The sequence below is a fragment of the Rhea pennata genome, chromosome 12 (genome assembly GCF_028389875.1).
Source record: "Rhea pennata isolate bPtePen1 chromosome 12, bPtePen1.pri, whole genome shotgun sequence".
NCBI lineage: Eukaryota > Metazoa > Chordata > Aves > Rheiformes > Rheidae > Rhea > Rhea pennata.
This window is the reverse complement of record NC_084674.1, coordinates 22,501,876-22,515,979: the sequence shown is the minus strand read 5'-3', so window position 1 is coordinate 22,515,979 and position 14,104 is coordinate 22,501,876. Positions and strand designations below refer to the sequence as shown.

Genomic DNA, 14,104 nt, shown 5'->3' with positions numbered 1-14,104 from the left:
GGAGCTGGGCGCTGCGGCTCCATGCTGCCCCTGCCCCAGGAGGAAGCGCGCCTCAGCAAGCCGCAGGTCGCTGCTGTCCTGTTCACAAGGCCAAAAGGGTTACAGCCGCGCTCCCGGCCGCCGGCGAAAGCGTCTCCCGGGGCGGCCTTCTTGCGAACGCTGCCCGGAGGAGCTGGGCTCTGCTGCCGGCGTGCCGGCCTCGCCGCGCCTGCCCCGGGCCGGAGGGACCCTGCTGAGGGCGTCCGGGTGCCCCGGGGAGGCGGCTGGAGGGCTTGCGAGGACAGGGGCTCACGGCAGCGCGGCCCGTGCGCTGCGAGGCCTCCGCGAGGAGGGACGTGAGCCCGGCACAGCCGAGCCGGGGCCGGGGCCGGGCCGCGGCTCCCCGCGAGGGCTGCCCGCAGCCCCGGCCGGCAGCGGGGCCGGGCGCTCGGGGGGGCCGGGCCGGCGCCGCCGCCCCTGCGCCCCCGGCCCTGCCTCAGTTTCCCCGCGCGGCGCCCCGACGGGGCGGCCCCCAGGCCGGTCCCCGCCCCGGGCCGGTCCCCGCCCCCGCCCCGGCCCCAGCCCCAGCCCCAGCCGCGGGCCCGGCCGCGGCCGCCGCCCCCGCCCCGCGGCGCCGCGCAGCGCCCCGCGGCCGCCGGGCCATGGCCGGGCCGGGCGGCGCGGAGCTCATCGAGCTGCGGGAGCTGGAGCCGGAGGCGCGGCCGGGCCGGGGCCGCCTGGAGCGGGCCAACGCGCTGCGCATCAGCCCGGCGCGGCGCCCCCCCGCCGCCGCCCGCGACCCGCGGCTCACGGCGGCGCCGGGCGCCGGGCACCGCTTCCAGCCGCGCCGCCGCGGGCCCCACACCTGGTGCGACCTGTGCGGGGACTTCATCTGGGGCGTGCGCAGGAAGAGCCTCCAGTGCCTGCGTGAGTACCGCCGCGGGGCCGCCCGGCCCGGCCCGGCCCGGCCCGGCCCGCGCCCGTGGAGCCGGAGCCGCCCGCAGAGGCACGTCGGGGGGCGCGGCGCAGCCCGGCACCCCCGGGGCCCCCGAGCGGTGGCAGCTCCGTGCTGGCGGCGGTGCCCCGGCCCCAGCGGCCGGCGGGCTGCCTGGGGCGGCAGCGCGGCCGGGTGCCAGCGGCCGGGGGGGGGGGACCCCCGCTGACGCCCCCGCCGCCGTGCCCGTCCCCAGACTGCAGCTTCACCTGCCACTACCGGTGCCGGGCCCTGGTGCGGCTGGAGTGCAGCGGCCCACCGGAGCCCGGGAGCGAGCCCGACGATGCCCTCGAGCAGGCGGTGGAGCAGGACACCAACGTGGTAGGAGTCCAGCCCCACGGAGGGGCGCGGGGGCACGGGGCAGGGCCGTGGGTCGGGGCAGGGGGCCGGGGAGCAGGCGGGAGTGCGGCTACCCCACAGGCTGCCCGTGCTGGGCCATGCCGTATTGGGCTGTGCCATGCCATGCCATGCTGGGCTGTGCTGTGCCGTGCCATGCTGGGTGTGCTGCGCCCATGCTGCACTGTGCCGTGCTGGGCCATGCTGGGCTGTGCCGGGCCAGGTCTGGCCAAGCTGGGCCATGCCATGCCAGGCTGTGCTGGGCCATGCTGAGTGTGCCATGCTCATGCTTTGCTATGCTGGGGCCATGCCAGGCCATGCTGGGCCATGCCATGCTGGGCTGGGCTGTGCCGTGCCAGGCCATGTCAGGCTGTGCTGACCCATGTTGCTGTGGCATGCTATGCCATGCTGCATGTGGCGGGCCATGCTGGCCTGTGCCAAGCCGCACTGGGCTGTTCCGGGCCATGCCATGCTGAGCTGTGCCGTGCCATGCCGGGCTGTGCTGGGCTGCACTGGCTGTGCTGTGCTATGCCGTGCTGGGTGTGCCAGGCTATGCCACACCGTGCCATGCTGGGTTGTGCCATGCCATGCTGTGCCATGCTGGGCTGTATTGTGCCACACCGTGTCATGCTGGGATGTGCCGTGCCGTGCCGTGCCGGGCGGGCCCGGGGGTCTGGACGGCCCCGGGGGCCCGGGTGAAATCAGCGGCGGAAGCGGGTCCGCGCCGCCCCCGGCCGCGTCAGCCCAACGGCCGCGCCGGGGCGGGGCGGGCTGAGCCGCGCCGAGCCGGGACAGGGAGCGGGACAGGGAGTGAGCCGAGCCGGGACTAGGACTGGGAACGGGACCGAGCCGAGCCGGGACAGGGAGCGGAACTGAGCCGAGCCGAGCCGGACTAGGACTGGGAGCGGGGCTGAGCCGAGCCAGGACAGGGAGCGGAACGGAGCCGAGCCGAGCCGGGACTAGGACTGGGAGCGGGGCTGAGCCGAGCCGAGCCCGGGAGCGGGAGCGCGGCCGTCCAGGCCGAGGCGGCGGCCGGCGCTGAGCCGAGCCGGGCCGGGCCGGGCTGCTGCGAGCGGCGCAGGCGGCGGCGGGCCGGGCCGGGTCGGGCCGGGTGGCAGCGGGCGGGCTGGCGCGGGGCCGCGCGTGCCCGTGTGCCCGCGTGCGCGGCACCGCCACCGGCAGCGGGGCGGCGGCGCGGGGGCGGCGGGACGGCGCGGCGGGCTCGGCCGGCAGCGCGGCCAGCAGCGGCTACTGCAGCCAGGAGGACCCCGACCCCGGCTCCGGCTCCGGCTCCGGCTTCGGCTCGGACTCCGGCTCCGAGCCCGAGCTCTTCTACACGGCTCGCACCTCGCTCGGCCGCCGCCCGCGCCGCCGCCGCCGCCAGGTCCGGCCGCCCGCGCCGCGCCGCCCTCGGGGCGGGGGGGGGGAGGGCTGACGTCACCGGGATGCCGCGGAAGGGGGCTGACGTCACCGGGATGCCGCGGGGGGGTGACGTCACCGGGACGCCACGGGGGCCGTGCAGTCCCGGGCCGGGGTCGCGCCCCGCCGGGTCCGGAGCGGCTGCCGCTGCCACCCGGGCCGCGCCGGCTCTTGCGGGGGGCTGCGCGCGCGAGGGGGGAGCGCGCGCGTGCCCCGTGTGCAAGGGGGGGGGGGCGTGTGCGTGACCCGTGTGCAAGGGGGGGCAGTGTGTGCATGCCCCGTGTGCAAGGGGGGCAGCATGCGCATGCCCCACGTGCAAGGGGGACAGTGTGTGCATGCCCCGTGTGCAAGGGGGGGGCAGCATGCACATGCCCCGCGTGCAAGGGAGGCAGTGTATGCATGCCCCGTGTGCAAGGGGAGGAGGATGCACGTGCCCCGCGTGTGAGTGGGGCAGCGTGTTCATGCGCCATGTGTGAGGGGGGCAGCATGCATGTGCCCCACGTGCAAGGGAGGCAGTGTGTGCATGCCTCGTGTGCGAGGGGAGGAGGATGCGCGTGCCCTGCATGCGAGGGGGGCAGTGTGTGCATGCCCTGTGTGCGAGGGGAGGCGGATGAGTGTGCCCCACTGCGAGGGGGGGTGGTGTGTGCATGCCCCATGTGCGAGGGGAGGAGGATGCGTGTGCCCCGCGTGCAAGGGGGGCAGTATGTGCATGCCCCGTGTGCAAGGGGGGCAGCATGCGCATGCCCCACATGCAAGGGGGACAGTGTGTGCATGCCCCGTGTGCAAGGGGGGGCAGCATGCACATGCCCCACGTGCAAGGGAGGCAGTGTGTGCATGCCTCGTGTGCGAGGGGAGGAGGATGCGCGTGCCCCGCATGTGAGGGGGGCAGTGTGTGCATGCCCTGTGTGCAAGGGGGGGCAGCATGCACATGCCCCACGTGCAAGGGAGGCAGTGTGTGCATGCCTCGTGTGCGAGGGGAGGAGGATGCGCGTGCCCCGCATGTGAGGGGGGCAGTGTGTGCATGCCCTGTGTGCGAGGGGAGGCGGATGAGTGTGCCCCACTACGAGGGGGGGTGGTGTGTGCGTGCCCCATGTGCGAGGGGAGGAGGATGCGTGTGCCCCGCGTGCAAGGGGGGCAGTATTTGCATGCCCCGCGTGCAAGGGAGCCAGTGTGTGCATGCCCCGTGTGCAAGGGGAGGAGGATGCACGTGCCCCGCGTGCGAGTGGGGCAGCGTGTTCATGCGCCATGTGTGAGGGGGGCAGCATGCATGTGCCCCACGTGCAAGGGAGGCAGTGTGTGCATGCCTCGTGTGCGAGGGGGGCGGCACGCGCTGTGCCCCAGGTGCAATGTTCCCACAGGCTCCCAGCGCGGGGCTCGGCCGTGGGGCCGTGGGCACGAGCCGGGTCGGGCGGGGGGGGCCGAGGGCAGCGAGCACCGCGGGGACGCTGATGGTGACGGGGCCGGCGCGGGGCCGCGCGCTGCTCGGGGGGGTCACGCCAGGCCGCCGCCCCGCAGGATGAGCAGCCGAGCGAGCGGGAGACGCCGGAGCTCGACCGGGCGCAGGTGGAGCAGAAGATCCGGGAATACAACAGCCAGATCAACAGCAACCTCTTCATGAGCCTGGTACGGCGGGGCGGGGGCCGCCGGCGCCTCCGGCCGTGCCCGCGGCCCCCCTGAGCCCCGCGGCCTCTGCCCCGCGCAGGGCAAGGACGGCTCCTACACGGGCTTCATCAAGGTGCAGCTGAAGCTGCTGCGTCCCGTCTCCGTGCCGGCGGGCAAGCGGGCGGCGCGGGCGCCCGACGGCAGGCCGGGGCCGCGCGCCCAGGCCGCCCGGCGCCGCGCCTCCTTCTACCTGCCCCGGGACACCGCCAAGCACCTGCACGTCGTCTCGCACACGCGCGCCGGCGAGGTCATCGCCGCCCTCCTCAAGAAGTTCATGGTGCTGGACGACCCCCGCAAGTTCGCCCTCTTCGAGCGGCGCGAGGACGGCGAGCAAGGTACCCGCGGGCGGCGGGGGGACGATGGCGCCGCGCGGGCCGGGCCGGGCCCCGCCGTGACGCCCGGGCGCCCTCGCAGTGTCCCTGCGCAAGCTGGCGGAGCACGAGCAGCCGCTGCGGCTGCGGCTGCTGGCCGGCCCCGGCGAGAAGGCGCTCAGCTTCGTCCTGAAGGAGAACGACAGCGGCGAGGTGAACGTGAGTGCGGCGCGGGCGGCGGCGCGGGGCGGCGCGGGCGGCCGCCGGGGCGCCCCGGTGACGGCCGCCCGCCCCGGTGCCCGCAGTGGGAGGCCTTCAGCGTGCCGGAGCTGCAGAACTTCCTGCGCATCCTGCAGCGGGAGGAGGAGGAGCGCCTGCGGCAGGTCCGCCGCAAGTACGCCCGCTGCCGCCAGAAGATGCAGGAGGCGCTGGCCGCCCGTGCGCCGGCCTGGTGCGCGGTGCCCGCGCCCGGCGCGCTCCAATAAAGGCGTCTGCGGATGTGGCCTGGCCTGTGGCGTGTGCTTGGCGGGGCGGCCGGGCCCGGGCACTGCGGGGGGCGCCGGGGGGCGGGGGTCTCCCCGCGCCGTGCCGTGCCGTGCCGCGCCGCGCCGCGCCGCCCCACGCGGGCCTCGAACCCGCGGCGCCGCGCTTCCCGCCTGCTGTCACGTGACGGCGGCGCCTCGCCCCGCCTCCCTCCGCGTCGCTGGTCACGTGGCGCGCCTGGCGGCACGCGGACGCCGGAAGTGTCGCAGCGGGGCGGTGGCGGCGGCTGCGGTGCATGCAGGGAGGCGGCGGCCGGCGGCGGGTCGGTGTCGCCGGGCGGCTCGCGGCCGCCCCTGCCCGCGCCGCGTCGCCATGGGCACCAGCGGCTCCAAGTCGCGGGGGCTCTGGCCGTTCGCGTCCTCGGCGGCGGCCGGCGGCGGCGAGGGCCCCGGCGGGCAGCAGGCCCTGGCGCGGGCGCGGGCCGCGCGCGCCGCCACTCCCTTCGTCTTCACGCGCCGCGGGTGAGCGTGCGGGGCCGGCGCGGCGCGCGGTTGCCGGGGTAACCGGGCAGGGGGCGGGGGGGTAGTTGCCGGGGTAACGGCGGGGGCCGGGGTAACCAGGGGGCGGTTGCCGGGGTAACCGGGCGGGGGGGGGCGGTTGCCGAGGTAACTGGGGTGCCGTGGGGGCGGTTGCCGGGGTAACCGGGGCGGCGGCGGGGGGGGCGGTTGCCGGGGTAACCGGGGCGGCGGCACGGTGGCCGCGGCGTGCTGGGCCGGGGGTCGCGGCCTGCCCGGCGGCGTCGGGCCTGCCCCGGCCGCGCCGCGCCCGCGGGGGCCGGCCGCGGCGGCTTGCCCTTGCCGGGGAAGGACGCGCGGCCCGAGGCAGCAGCGTATCCGCCCCGCGGCCTGGCTGCGCGGTGCGGGCGGCCCCGGCGGGGAGCCCCCTTCCCTGGCTGGCCGGTGCAGAGCGGCCTCGCTGCCGCCACCCGCCCAGCGCCCCGCTGTCAGCGCGGGAGGCTCCTGGCCTGCCTGAACCGAGGCTCAGCCCAGGAGCGACGCCACGGCCAGCCTTGTCCCAGGGCAAGTCTCTGGCTGTCTTGTTCGGACTGAGCTGCTGACTGCCTGAACAGACCACCGGATCAGTCTGAGGAGCCGCCCTGCGCGCCGTGGGAAGAGCCGAGCCGCTCCTGCGGCAGCTGCCAGGCGCGTGGCTTGTGAAGTGGCAGTGGCCTCTGTAGCCTCTTAGCGCTGCGACCCGAACTGCCAACCCCAGCCTGCCGTGGCATGTGACTCCATCCTCCTGTGAGGTGGGATGACCTCTTGTCATCTGCTAAGCTCTAGGTCTCCTTTTCCAGCGCCCAGGCAGCAAATACTCACCGCAGGTCTTGCATGGCTGATGATGCTGCCAGCCTGCTCCGATTCCTTTTCTGAAGCAATTACCTGTGCTTTGAGTACAGGAAGCTACTAGCAGACCCTGGTCCCTTACGTACTCTCATCCCTCCTTTCTGCAGCTCCATGTATTATGATGAAGATGGGGATCTTGCCCACGAATTCTACGAGGAGACAATCGTTACCAAGAACGGGAGGAAGCGTGCCAAGCTGAAGAGGATCCACAAGAACCTGATACCTCAGGTAATGTGTGACAAAGAGAGAAGGGGAGGGAAATGAGCACTAAGATACTGCAGTGACAGCTAAAGTCTCCAGGGCCCCTTGGAAACCTAGGGGCATCTTGTTGCAGGGGAAGCACAGGCTTTCCGTTCCTCCTGCAGCTCCTGCCTCACACCCTAGGTTCCTTTGGGTCCTGCCTGAGGCCCGTGTCACCTTGTGATGCTGTGGCAGGAGAAGAAGAGACAGTGAGTCCCCTTTGCTATAGAGAAAAAGCTCTGGCCTTGCAGAGCTGCTGGGGCTGTGAGGCGGCATGGCTGGGCACAGCACGGCCAGTTACGGGTGCCAGGCAGCCCTGCACACACGGGGCCATGGCATCCCCTCATCAAATGCATTCCCCAAGCGTGCCCTGCTCCCTGCCTATCTCTGCTGCCGTCCGCAGGCAGGGTGGTGTGTGAGGTAAGGTGTGCTGCTGCTGAGCTGGTAGTTCTCGAGTACTGCTTGCTCAGCAAGTGTTGTATTGCTGGGGAGGGTCAGGCCTTGGCTTTGGGAGCATCAGTCAAAGCCAGTCACCGGCTGGCACGAGTGCTCGCTTCCCCCTGCAGCTCAGTAGCGAGAATGCCTGGTGCTGACCTGATGCTTTTCGTACCTCAGTGGTGCTCGGGCATTTAGTCTTCTCTGAAAATAAGCTCCACCAAGCAAACAGGGTGTAGCCAGGCAGGAGTGGGTGCACTGGTTGAGGATCTCATGCAGAAGGATGGCTTGAGCGTGGGACAAGATTTTGGGGGCATAAAAGGAGAAGGGATTGGACCAGGGCTGCAGAGATCCCCCTGCAGGAGTCCCTTCTAAGCAAGCAGAAACACATGGCTCTAGTGTGAGCCTCCGCTGAACTGTTGGTCCAGTCGCCTGCCCAGCTGGTGCTCTCAGAGGACTAAGCAACCCCTCCAACTGGATCCCTTCGAGTGCTAGATAGAGGCAGTTGGGGAGAGGAAGCGTTCGGCACTGCTCCTTGGGCTGGCTTTCGCACAGAGAGACAGCCCTGGGTTGTGGAATGGTCTCCTGTTGCCCCTGATGTGGGTTCAAACAGTCGCCCAGAGTACGTGCTTTCTGCAGTGCTACTCAAGGTCTTTTCCTGCGTGTGTCTATCTGCAGCCCTTAACACAGGCTCTGCCCTTATTGCCCGGGGCTTTGCCCACCCTGTCTGAGCCGATGAGCTCCGAGGCTGCTCCCAGGACCCTGGGGCAGGCCCAGGCTGGAGCCCCAGGGCAGGCGGTCCCTGCTCACCTCTCAAACACCAGCCGCTGCCTCTGGCTTCTCAGGAGTCTGGGGGGAATTGCCGTGGCCCAGCTGGTGAGCACAGAGCCCCACGGGGGCTCCGTTTCTGCCAGCAGGTCCTCCAGGTGCTGTAACAGGAGAACACTTGCCCTGGAGCATGGGAAAGGCACTTGTAGCTGTCGTGGCTGGAGCATGCATTCAGTAACGTCCCCCTTGGATAGAAAGCTGCTTTTCTTGTGTGCCAGCTGCCCTCATTCCTTTCTCTCAGAGAGCTCTTTTCATTCTTTTAAATTCTGTGAATGAAAGGTGCCAGATGAAAAGCCCAGAGAGCCAATATCTGCCAGTCACGCATCAGCTGGTGCACGGGCAGTGCCTGGCAGAGCAGCTCCCTTCTTTCTCATGCCGTTGAACTCCAGACCCGTCATGTGCGGCAGCCAGCAGTGCCTTAGTCGGCTCCGCAGGGGCCAGTTCGAAGGGCAGAGTGCTTCCACATTGTGCGCTGCCTCTCAGATGCACCTAGTCGACACAGCGGCTTTATGGACTCCTGTTCCCAGTCCAGTTCCTCGAGGGCACAAAGCCCTCCCTTGTGCTGGTCCCTGCTTGGGGTGACTCACAGAGCTTGGCGCCTTTGTTTGCAGAGCTTGTGCTTAGCCTGCCTTGAGAGCCCTTGTTCTATCCCTGTGCCATCCTCTGCTCACCACTCTGCTTGACTCTTGTTTCAGGGCATAGTGAAACTAGAGCACCCTCGTATTCATGTGGATTTCCCTGTGATCATCTGCGAGGTGTGAGTCGCGAGGGGGACGCAAGCCGTCGCTGCCTGCAGGCAAGACGCCCTGCCTGACTGCCCTGAGTGTCACCACGCGTTGCGTTCGTGTAGGACGGGGACTTTGAGCACGGACACGTGACCGTGGACTTTGACTCTCCCCTTGCCCGGAGATGTGGCGGTACGGAACAGACTCGGCTTGGTTGTGTTTGGCTAGCGCCCTTCGCAGGAGACGGGTGACCTTGTACGACAAACGCTTAAAAGTATCCTCGCTTGAGTCAGAAGACTAAAATACCTTTTGTAGCCTCTAGCCAACGTTTGGATGGGTAACTGGAACTGCAGATGATCTACTGTGTTTGAGCTGTTAAAGGGAGAGCGAGCCTGCACTTCTCACCAGACAAAATCCCCTGCTTCTCAGGTATGCAGCCCAGGGAGAGCCAGGGCCAGCTAACTCGCTGCCTAGGGGCCCGGAGATCTCTCAGCCTCTGTGGTTGAACGGCCAGTGTTGCAATGCATCATTTGACGAGGACATTAAGCAAGGCTTCCCCAGGTGGGTCAGTCGGTGGAGGATGAATGGGGCAGGCTCGGGGGAGCCAGTTTCAAAGCACTTCCAGTTGGGTGCTGTGCTCCCCTCGGGAAGGGGACGGAGACCAGATACCGCTATCTTGGCCCTCGGTCTCTTCCCCGGGCGTGCTCCCCAGTTTACACTGCCCGCTGGCTCTGCGGAGGCTGGTGTCGCTGCTGCCAGTAGTCCCCGCTGGAATGCCTTTTGCCTCCTGCTTGCATTGCAGACGCGGAGATCTCTGCAGTCTGCGGGCGCTGCTGGCAGCAGGGAGGTTCCCAGCTCTCCCGACAGCCTGGTGGCCCACGCGAAGGCAGCTTAGCCATCTGGATTCCCTGAGTAGGACTTGCCTCCCCCTGGTAGAGCCTGCCGGCGCTAGGGGAGCAGGCAGGCTCCTGCCGAGTGCTAATCCTCGCTCGCTGGAGCCTGCAGGGCTGGGCCGCTGGGCACGGCATCTCATATTGCTTTGGGAAGTCGGCTCCACATAATGTCCTCATGCCCCGCTGCAGCGCTGACATTACTTCCCAGTGGCATTGGCCTTGACAGAGCCAAGCAGGAAAGAAATCATCTCTTCCCTCCCCGTCCCTCTAAAACAATCGATCAGTTGGCCTACCCTGGCTTGGAAATCTCCCTGGCGATATGAACTAGAGTTCCTCCGTTGCCCTGCGTCTCAGCTGGGGGCAGGAGGAGAAATGCAATGCACTTTAAAGGGAGGCTTTCTGCTCAGTTTCGGAAGGTTCTGCTCTCTCCTCCTCTTCCCTCCCACTTGACAAAGTCGGGGTTGCCTTGGCAGCACTGAAAACCCCATTGCCTCTCACGCTCGGGTCCTGGTCCTGGGGCTCCAAGCCAGCTGCTGCAGGGCCGGGGAAGGCCTGACCCGTACTACCCCCTGCCAACGCTAGGAGCCACTGCCTCCCTGCTCTGGCTTACCTGAGGACAGGCCGCTCGCTTCATGCGAGCACGGCTGGTCTGTCAGCGGTGGGGCGCTGGGCAAAGCTTTAAACTGGGTCAGAGCTCGCTCCTGCAACAGCCAGCTTGGCATTCCTCTTCTTGCGTTCCAGAACTTATTTACTTTCTAAGCACTTCAGACGTTTGCTACCTCGATTTTTAATTTAAGCTGCTGGCACTTGGGTGCCGGCCATATCAGCATCTATGTTGGATGTATCCATCCCTGTGCCCACCAAGAGCTGCCTGGGCTCAGGGCCACATTCCTCGGTTCTGGGAGATAACAGTGGCATGGCTGTTGCTGTCCTCCCGTCACCACCTCCTCCCTCTGTGCCCCCCACCCGCTGTTCCCATTGACACAAGCACGCACGAAGGGTGAAGCGGATGTGCTGGCTGCCGCCTGGCAGGGAAGCAGGCTTGCTGGGCAGGGCTCCAGCGGGGAGCTCTTCTACACTGTGATGCTGGGCAATTCTTTTGACATCTTTTGTTCTTCTACTTGCCTGAAAAAGTCTGTCTTAAAACGATCCCCACTGAAGTGTTTCTTATTCACACCACCTGCTCTTGAATTTGGCTCAGACCAGGGCTCACAGATCTCCTTGAAAACAGCATCTCAGGCTCTGGAGGAGTGCGAGAGCTTGTGTGTGTTGTCCCTTCTCCCCAGGAAGAGGAGAGAAAGCTGTGACCAGACTGCTGATTCCTTCTTGCCCCTTCTTTCTGTGGGCACAGGAAGCAGCTCCTCGTCTTTGCGCTCTGCGGCATCGCAGCCGCGTTTTGTATGGGACGGGAGGAAGGCCGAGTAGGAAAGGGGAAGGGGCTGGTGCGGCTTTGCCTGTCCTGGACGGGAAGCCCCCTCTGCTGGGTGCTGGCCGAAAACGGAGGAAGAGGCAGGGCCTGAGCCCTGGGTCGGCAGAGGGATCTTGGTTAGACAGAGGCCTGCGTCCGGAGGAGCTAGGAGCAGCTCCCTCCCACCCGTGGCTGACTTTGTTCTCCCTGGCGTGCTGTTGTGCCCGCTCCGCCCTTCCCCCAGGGCGCTGAGCGTGCTTCCCTACAAACATGTCTTCTCCCACCCTCTTTTCCCTGAAGAGGCAGCAAACCTCCGCAGGCCACCAACAATCTGTCTTGCCCTACTTCTTTCCAGGCTGGTCTGCCCGTCGGGATCCAAGCTGTGCAGCCAGCCTGCTGGGATTGCCCCTTCCCAGCCTCCTCTCCCCCAGCGCCCTCCTCTTCCTCCTCCTTCCAGCCCTCCCACAGGGGAGCAGGGACGGGGAGGTTCCTTGGGAGCTTCTGAAGGGATCTTTAAAATGTGAAGGTCACTGTAAATAGTATCTGTGTCCACTATATTGTTGGAGCAAGCAAAAAAAAAAAAAAAAAAGTTTCATTTTTTTTACGACTTCTGTGCAACTTTGTGCTTTCCCGTGTGGATGTGTAGCTGAACTGTACTCACCAACACTAGACTTGCTCCTCTAGCGTGTGGATAGGAACCCTGGGTTTGAGAAACGTACACTATTTATGGTCCTTCCTCTGCCTCCAAGTGCATCTGTCTACTTTTGTTAAATTTCAATAAATTTATTTGTAGATCCCACAAGTCCAAGAGCCGTGTTATTGGGGAGGGAGGGTCAGTTAGAGGCTGTGCCTGTGCAGGGAGGAAGGAAACGTTAGATACCCTAGAAGAGGTGAACGTTGTCGGGCATGGATATGTTTGTGACAGCCTGATCCCACGTGGAAGCCTTGACCTGCCCTGACCGGTCTCCGTTTCTTGTTACCCTGCTGATGTTAAACTGTTCTGTAGGACTGTCTTTGAGTACGGTCGGGTGAGGGCTGATGAACACAGGTCCGTTTGCCGGCGGTGCGTCAAGTCCCTGTTTTATCAGGAGAGCAGTGTTGGTGCCCTACGCGATCCGTGGTGGTGGGGCTGTCGGCGCAGCCCGGAGGTGAAAGCACCGTCCTTTGAACTGAGCTGTTCTCCCCCGGCGCTGCTGCTTTGGGCTGCTCGGGGAGCTGGAGGACAGAGAGGAAGACTCAGAGGACGGTACCGGTAGCCTAAACAGAGCTGACCCGTGACCGGCGGCCGTGCTTTGGCCTCGCCTTCGCGTCCCAGCTGCGGAGGAGCGCCCACCCAGAGCAGAAAGACATCGGGCCCACGAGCAGTTCCAGCACCTTCCAGGGGTCCGAAGTTTGCCGGGGGCGGGCGGCTCCGGTCACCAATTTCTGAATGCGCTGGGTCGCGGACCCCTGACCTAGCTGCACTCGCTGCCCCGCGCGCTTGCAGGAACCCCTCGGTTTGTCAGCCCTGTGACTCCTCTTGCAAGCGTTGTGCCACCCTCCTGACGCTATCTGACAGCTACTGGCTGCGGCGTGACTTAGGTGTGAGCTGGCGGCTGGGAAGCCGTAACAGAGGAGCGAGTGGGCGGCTTCCTTACTGACCTGATCGCGCAGCGAGGATGAACGCGGAGGGCGTTTCAAAAGTGCTCCGGCGGCGCGGATGGCAGCAGTCCAGCGGGCCTCGTTCTCTGTCCTTTCTCTTACGTTTTCACCGGAGTGGCCTGTAAGAATAACTTTGTAGAGTTGAAAGCGGGGCCTGGACAGCTGTGCCCTCCGCTGCGGACTGCAAGGTGCTTGGGTGAAACAGCCCTCAAAGGCCGAGCGCTCGGGCTGCCCTCTTGGAGGAGGGGCCGTGGCGCCTGTGCCGTAACTTCTTGTCTGCTGCGCTTTGCAAAACCACAAAATCTCTCACGCTTACGGCTGGAATAAAATCAATGTCGAAATAGAGCAGTGAGCAATCGGTGCAGCCCATCGGAGCTGAGCTGCTGCGTAAAGATTTCGCACAAGTTCTGAGCTGTTAAACTGTAACTTCTACGAAAACACCCTTAAGAAACATGTCGTGTTTTGTTTTGGGATGGGGGCGAGGTCGGAATGCGACTGTGGTTGGAGCCCGTCATGCTATGGGTGGGTGGTAATGTGTTTAACGGTGTAATTCGATAAATCTGGATTGCCTCTCTCCTGCGCTTTGCCCTTACAGGCTTTGGGAGAGCTTGCCTTTAGCACGTGCTGTGCCTTTGTGCTTCTTGCCTCTGTGGGCAGGAGCGCGGTATTTGGAGGCAGGCCTCTCCGGCGCGGGCCCGGCCGCGTGCGCCGGCTCCGCGCGCGGCTGCCCCGCGAAAGGGCCGGCTGCGCGGGCGCAGGGGGGCACGCGTTTTCCCGAGCGCTTCCCACGGGTGGTCTGCGGAGCGTTGGAGCTTGAAGGCGGGCGGGGAGAGCTTGTTCTGCTGAGACGTAAAAGCGAACGGGACGGTAACGGCGGGATCTGAGCTCTTTCATGCCGTGGCTTGAGGTTTCGCATTCGTAGCGCCTGGGGTGTCCGGCGCTGCGCGTGCTGACATGCAGGCTGCGAGAGGCACGTCAGGCTCCGCTCCGCTTTTCAGCCGTGACACCGGTTGCTCAGCGCGCACGTGAGCGTTTTTCATTTTTGGCTGACAAGCTTAAGCTCTTGCCAGGAGGACGCCGTGTTTATTAACTGATAGAGTTAACTCCATTTTCCAAGCTGGGCTAAAAAGCCTCTTCTGGAGGTGTAATGAGCTGTGCAGCAAGGGAATTTAGCTGCCTGGGCTTGGTTGAAAGGATGTAGGGAGGACCTCACAGCGTTGACTCAAGCTGACCTCTTCCCACCCCTCTGCCAGAGCCCCAGCGCGGCGGGGGGTGCCAAATACGCATGTCCGCTCCTTAATCACCCGCCCTGACAAATCAGTGGCTTGTTAATAGCGAAGGCCTAAT

General features: G+C 66.4%; 2 protein-coding genes across 3 annotated transcripts; both read left to right on the top strand.

Annotated features, from left to right (window-relative positions):
- Positions 1–635: 635 nt before the first annotated feature.
- On the top strand, positions 636–5,204 carry RASSF1 (Ras association domain family member 1). 2 transcript variants are annotated; one of them, XM_062586061.1, is made up of 6 exons: positions 636–906; positions 1,170–1,294; positions 4,244–4,351; positions 4,431–4,725; positions 4,805–4,914; positions 5,007–5,204. In XM_062586061.1, exons 1-6 carry the CDS (start codon positions 642–644, stop codon positions 5,184–5,186), a joined length of 1,083 nt encoding a protein of 360 aa, XP_062442045.1. In that variant the 5' UTR covers positions 636–641; the 3' UTR covers positions 5,187–5,204. The 2 variants fall into 2 exon arrangements, with proteins under 2 accessions (XP_062442045.1, XP_062442043.1); XM_062586059.1 differs by having other exon boundaries at positions 4,805–4,920.
- Positions 5,205–5,507: 303 nt separating this feature from the next.
- Positions 5,508–11,918, top strand: TUSC2 (tumor suppressor 2, mitochondrial calcium regulator). Its single transcript, XM_062585774.1, has 3 exons — positions 5,508–5,705; positions 6,695–6,815; positions 8,786–11,918. The coding sequence occupies exons 1-3, from the start codon at positions 5,557–5,559 to the stop codon at positions 8,849–8,851; spliced, it is 336 nt and encodes a 111-aa protein (XP_062441758.1). The 5' UTR covers positions 5,508–5,556; the 3' UTR covers positions 8,852–11,918.
- The last annotated feature ends 2,186 nt before the right edge of the window (positions 11,919–14,104 follow it).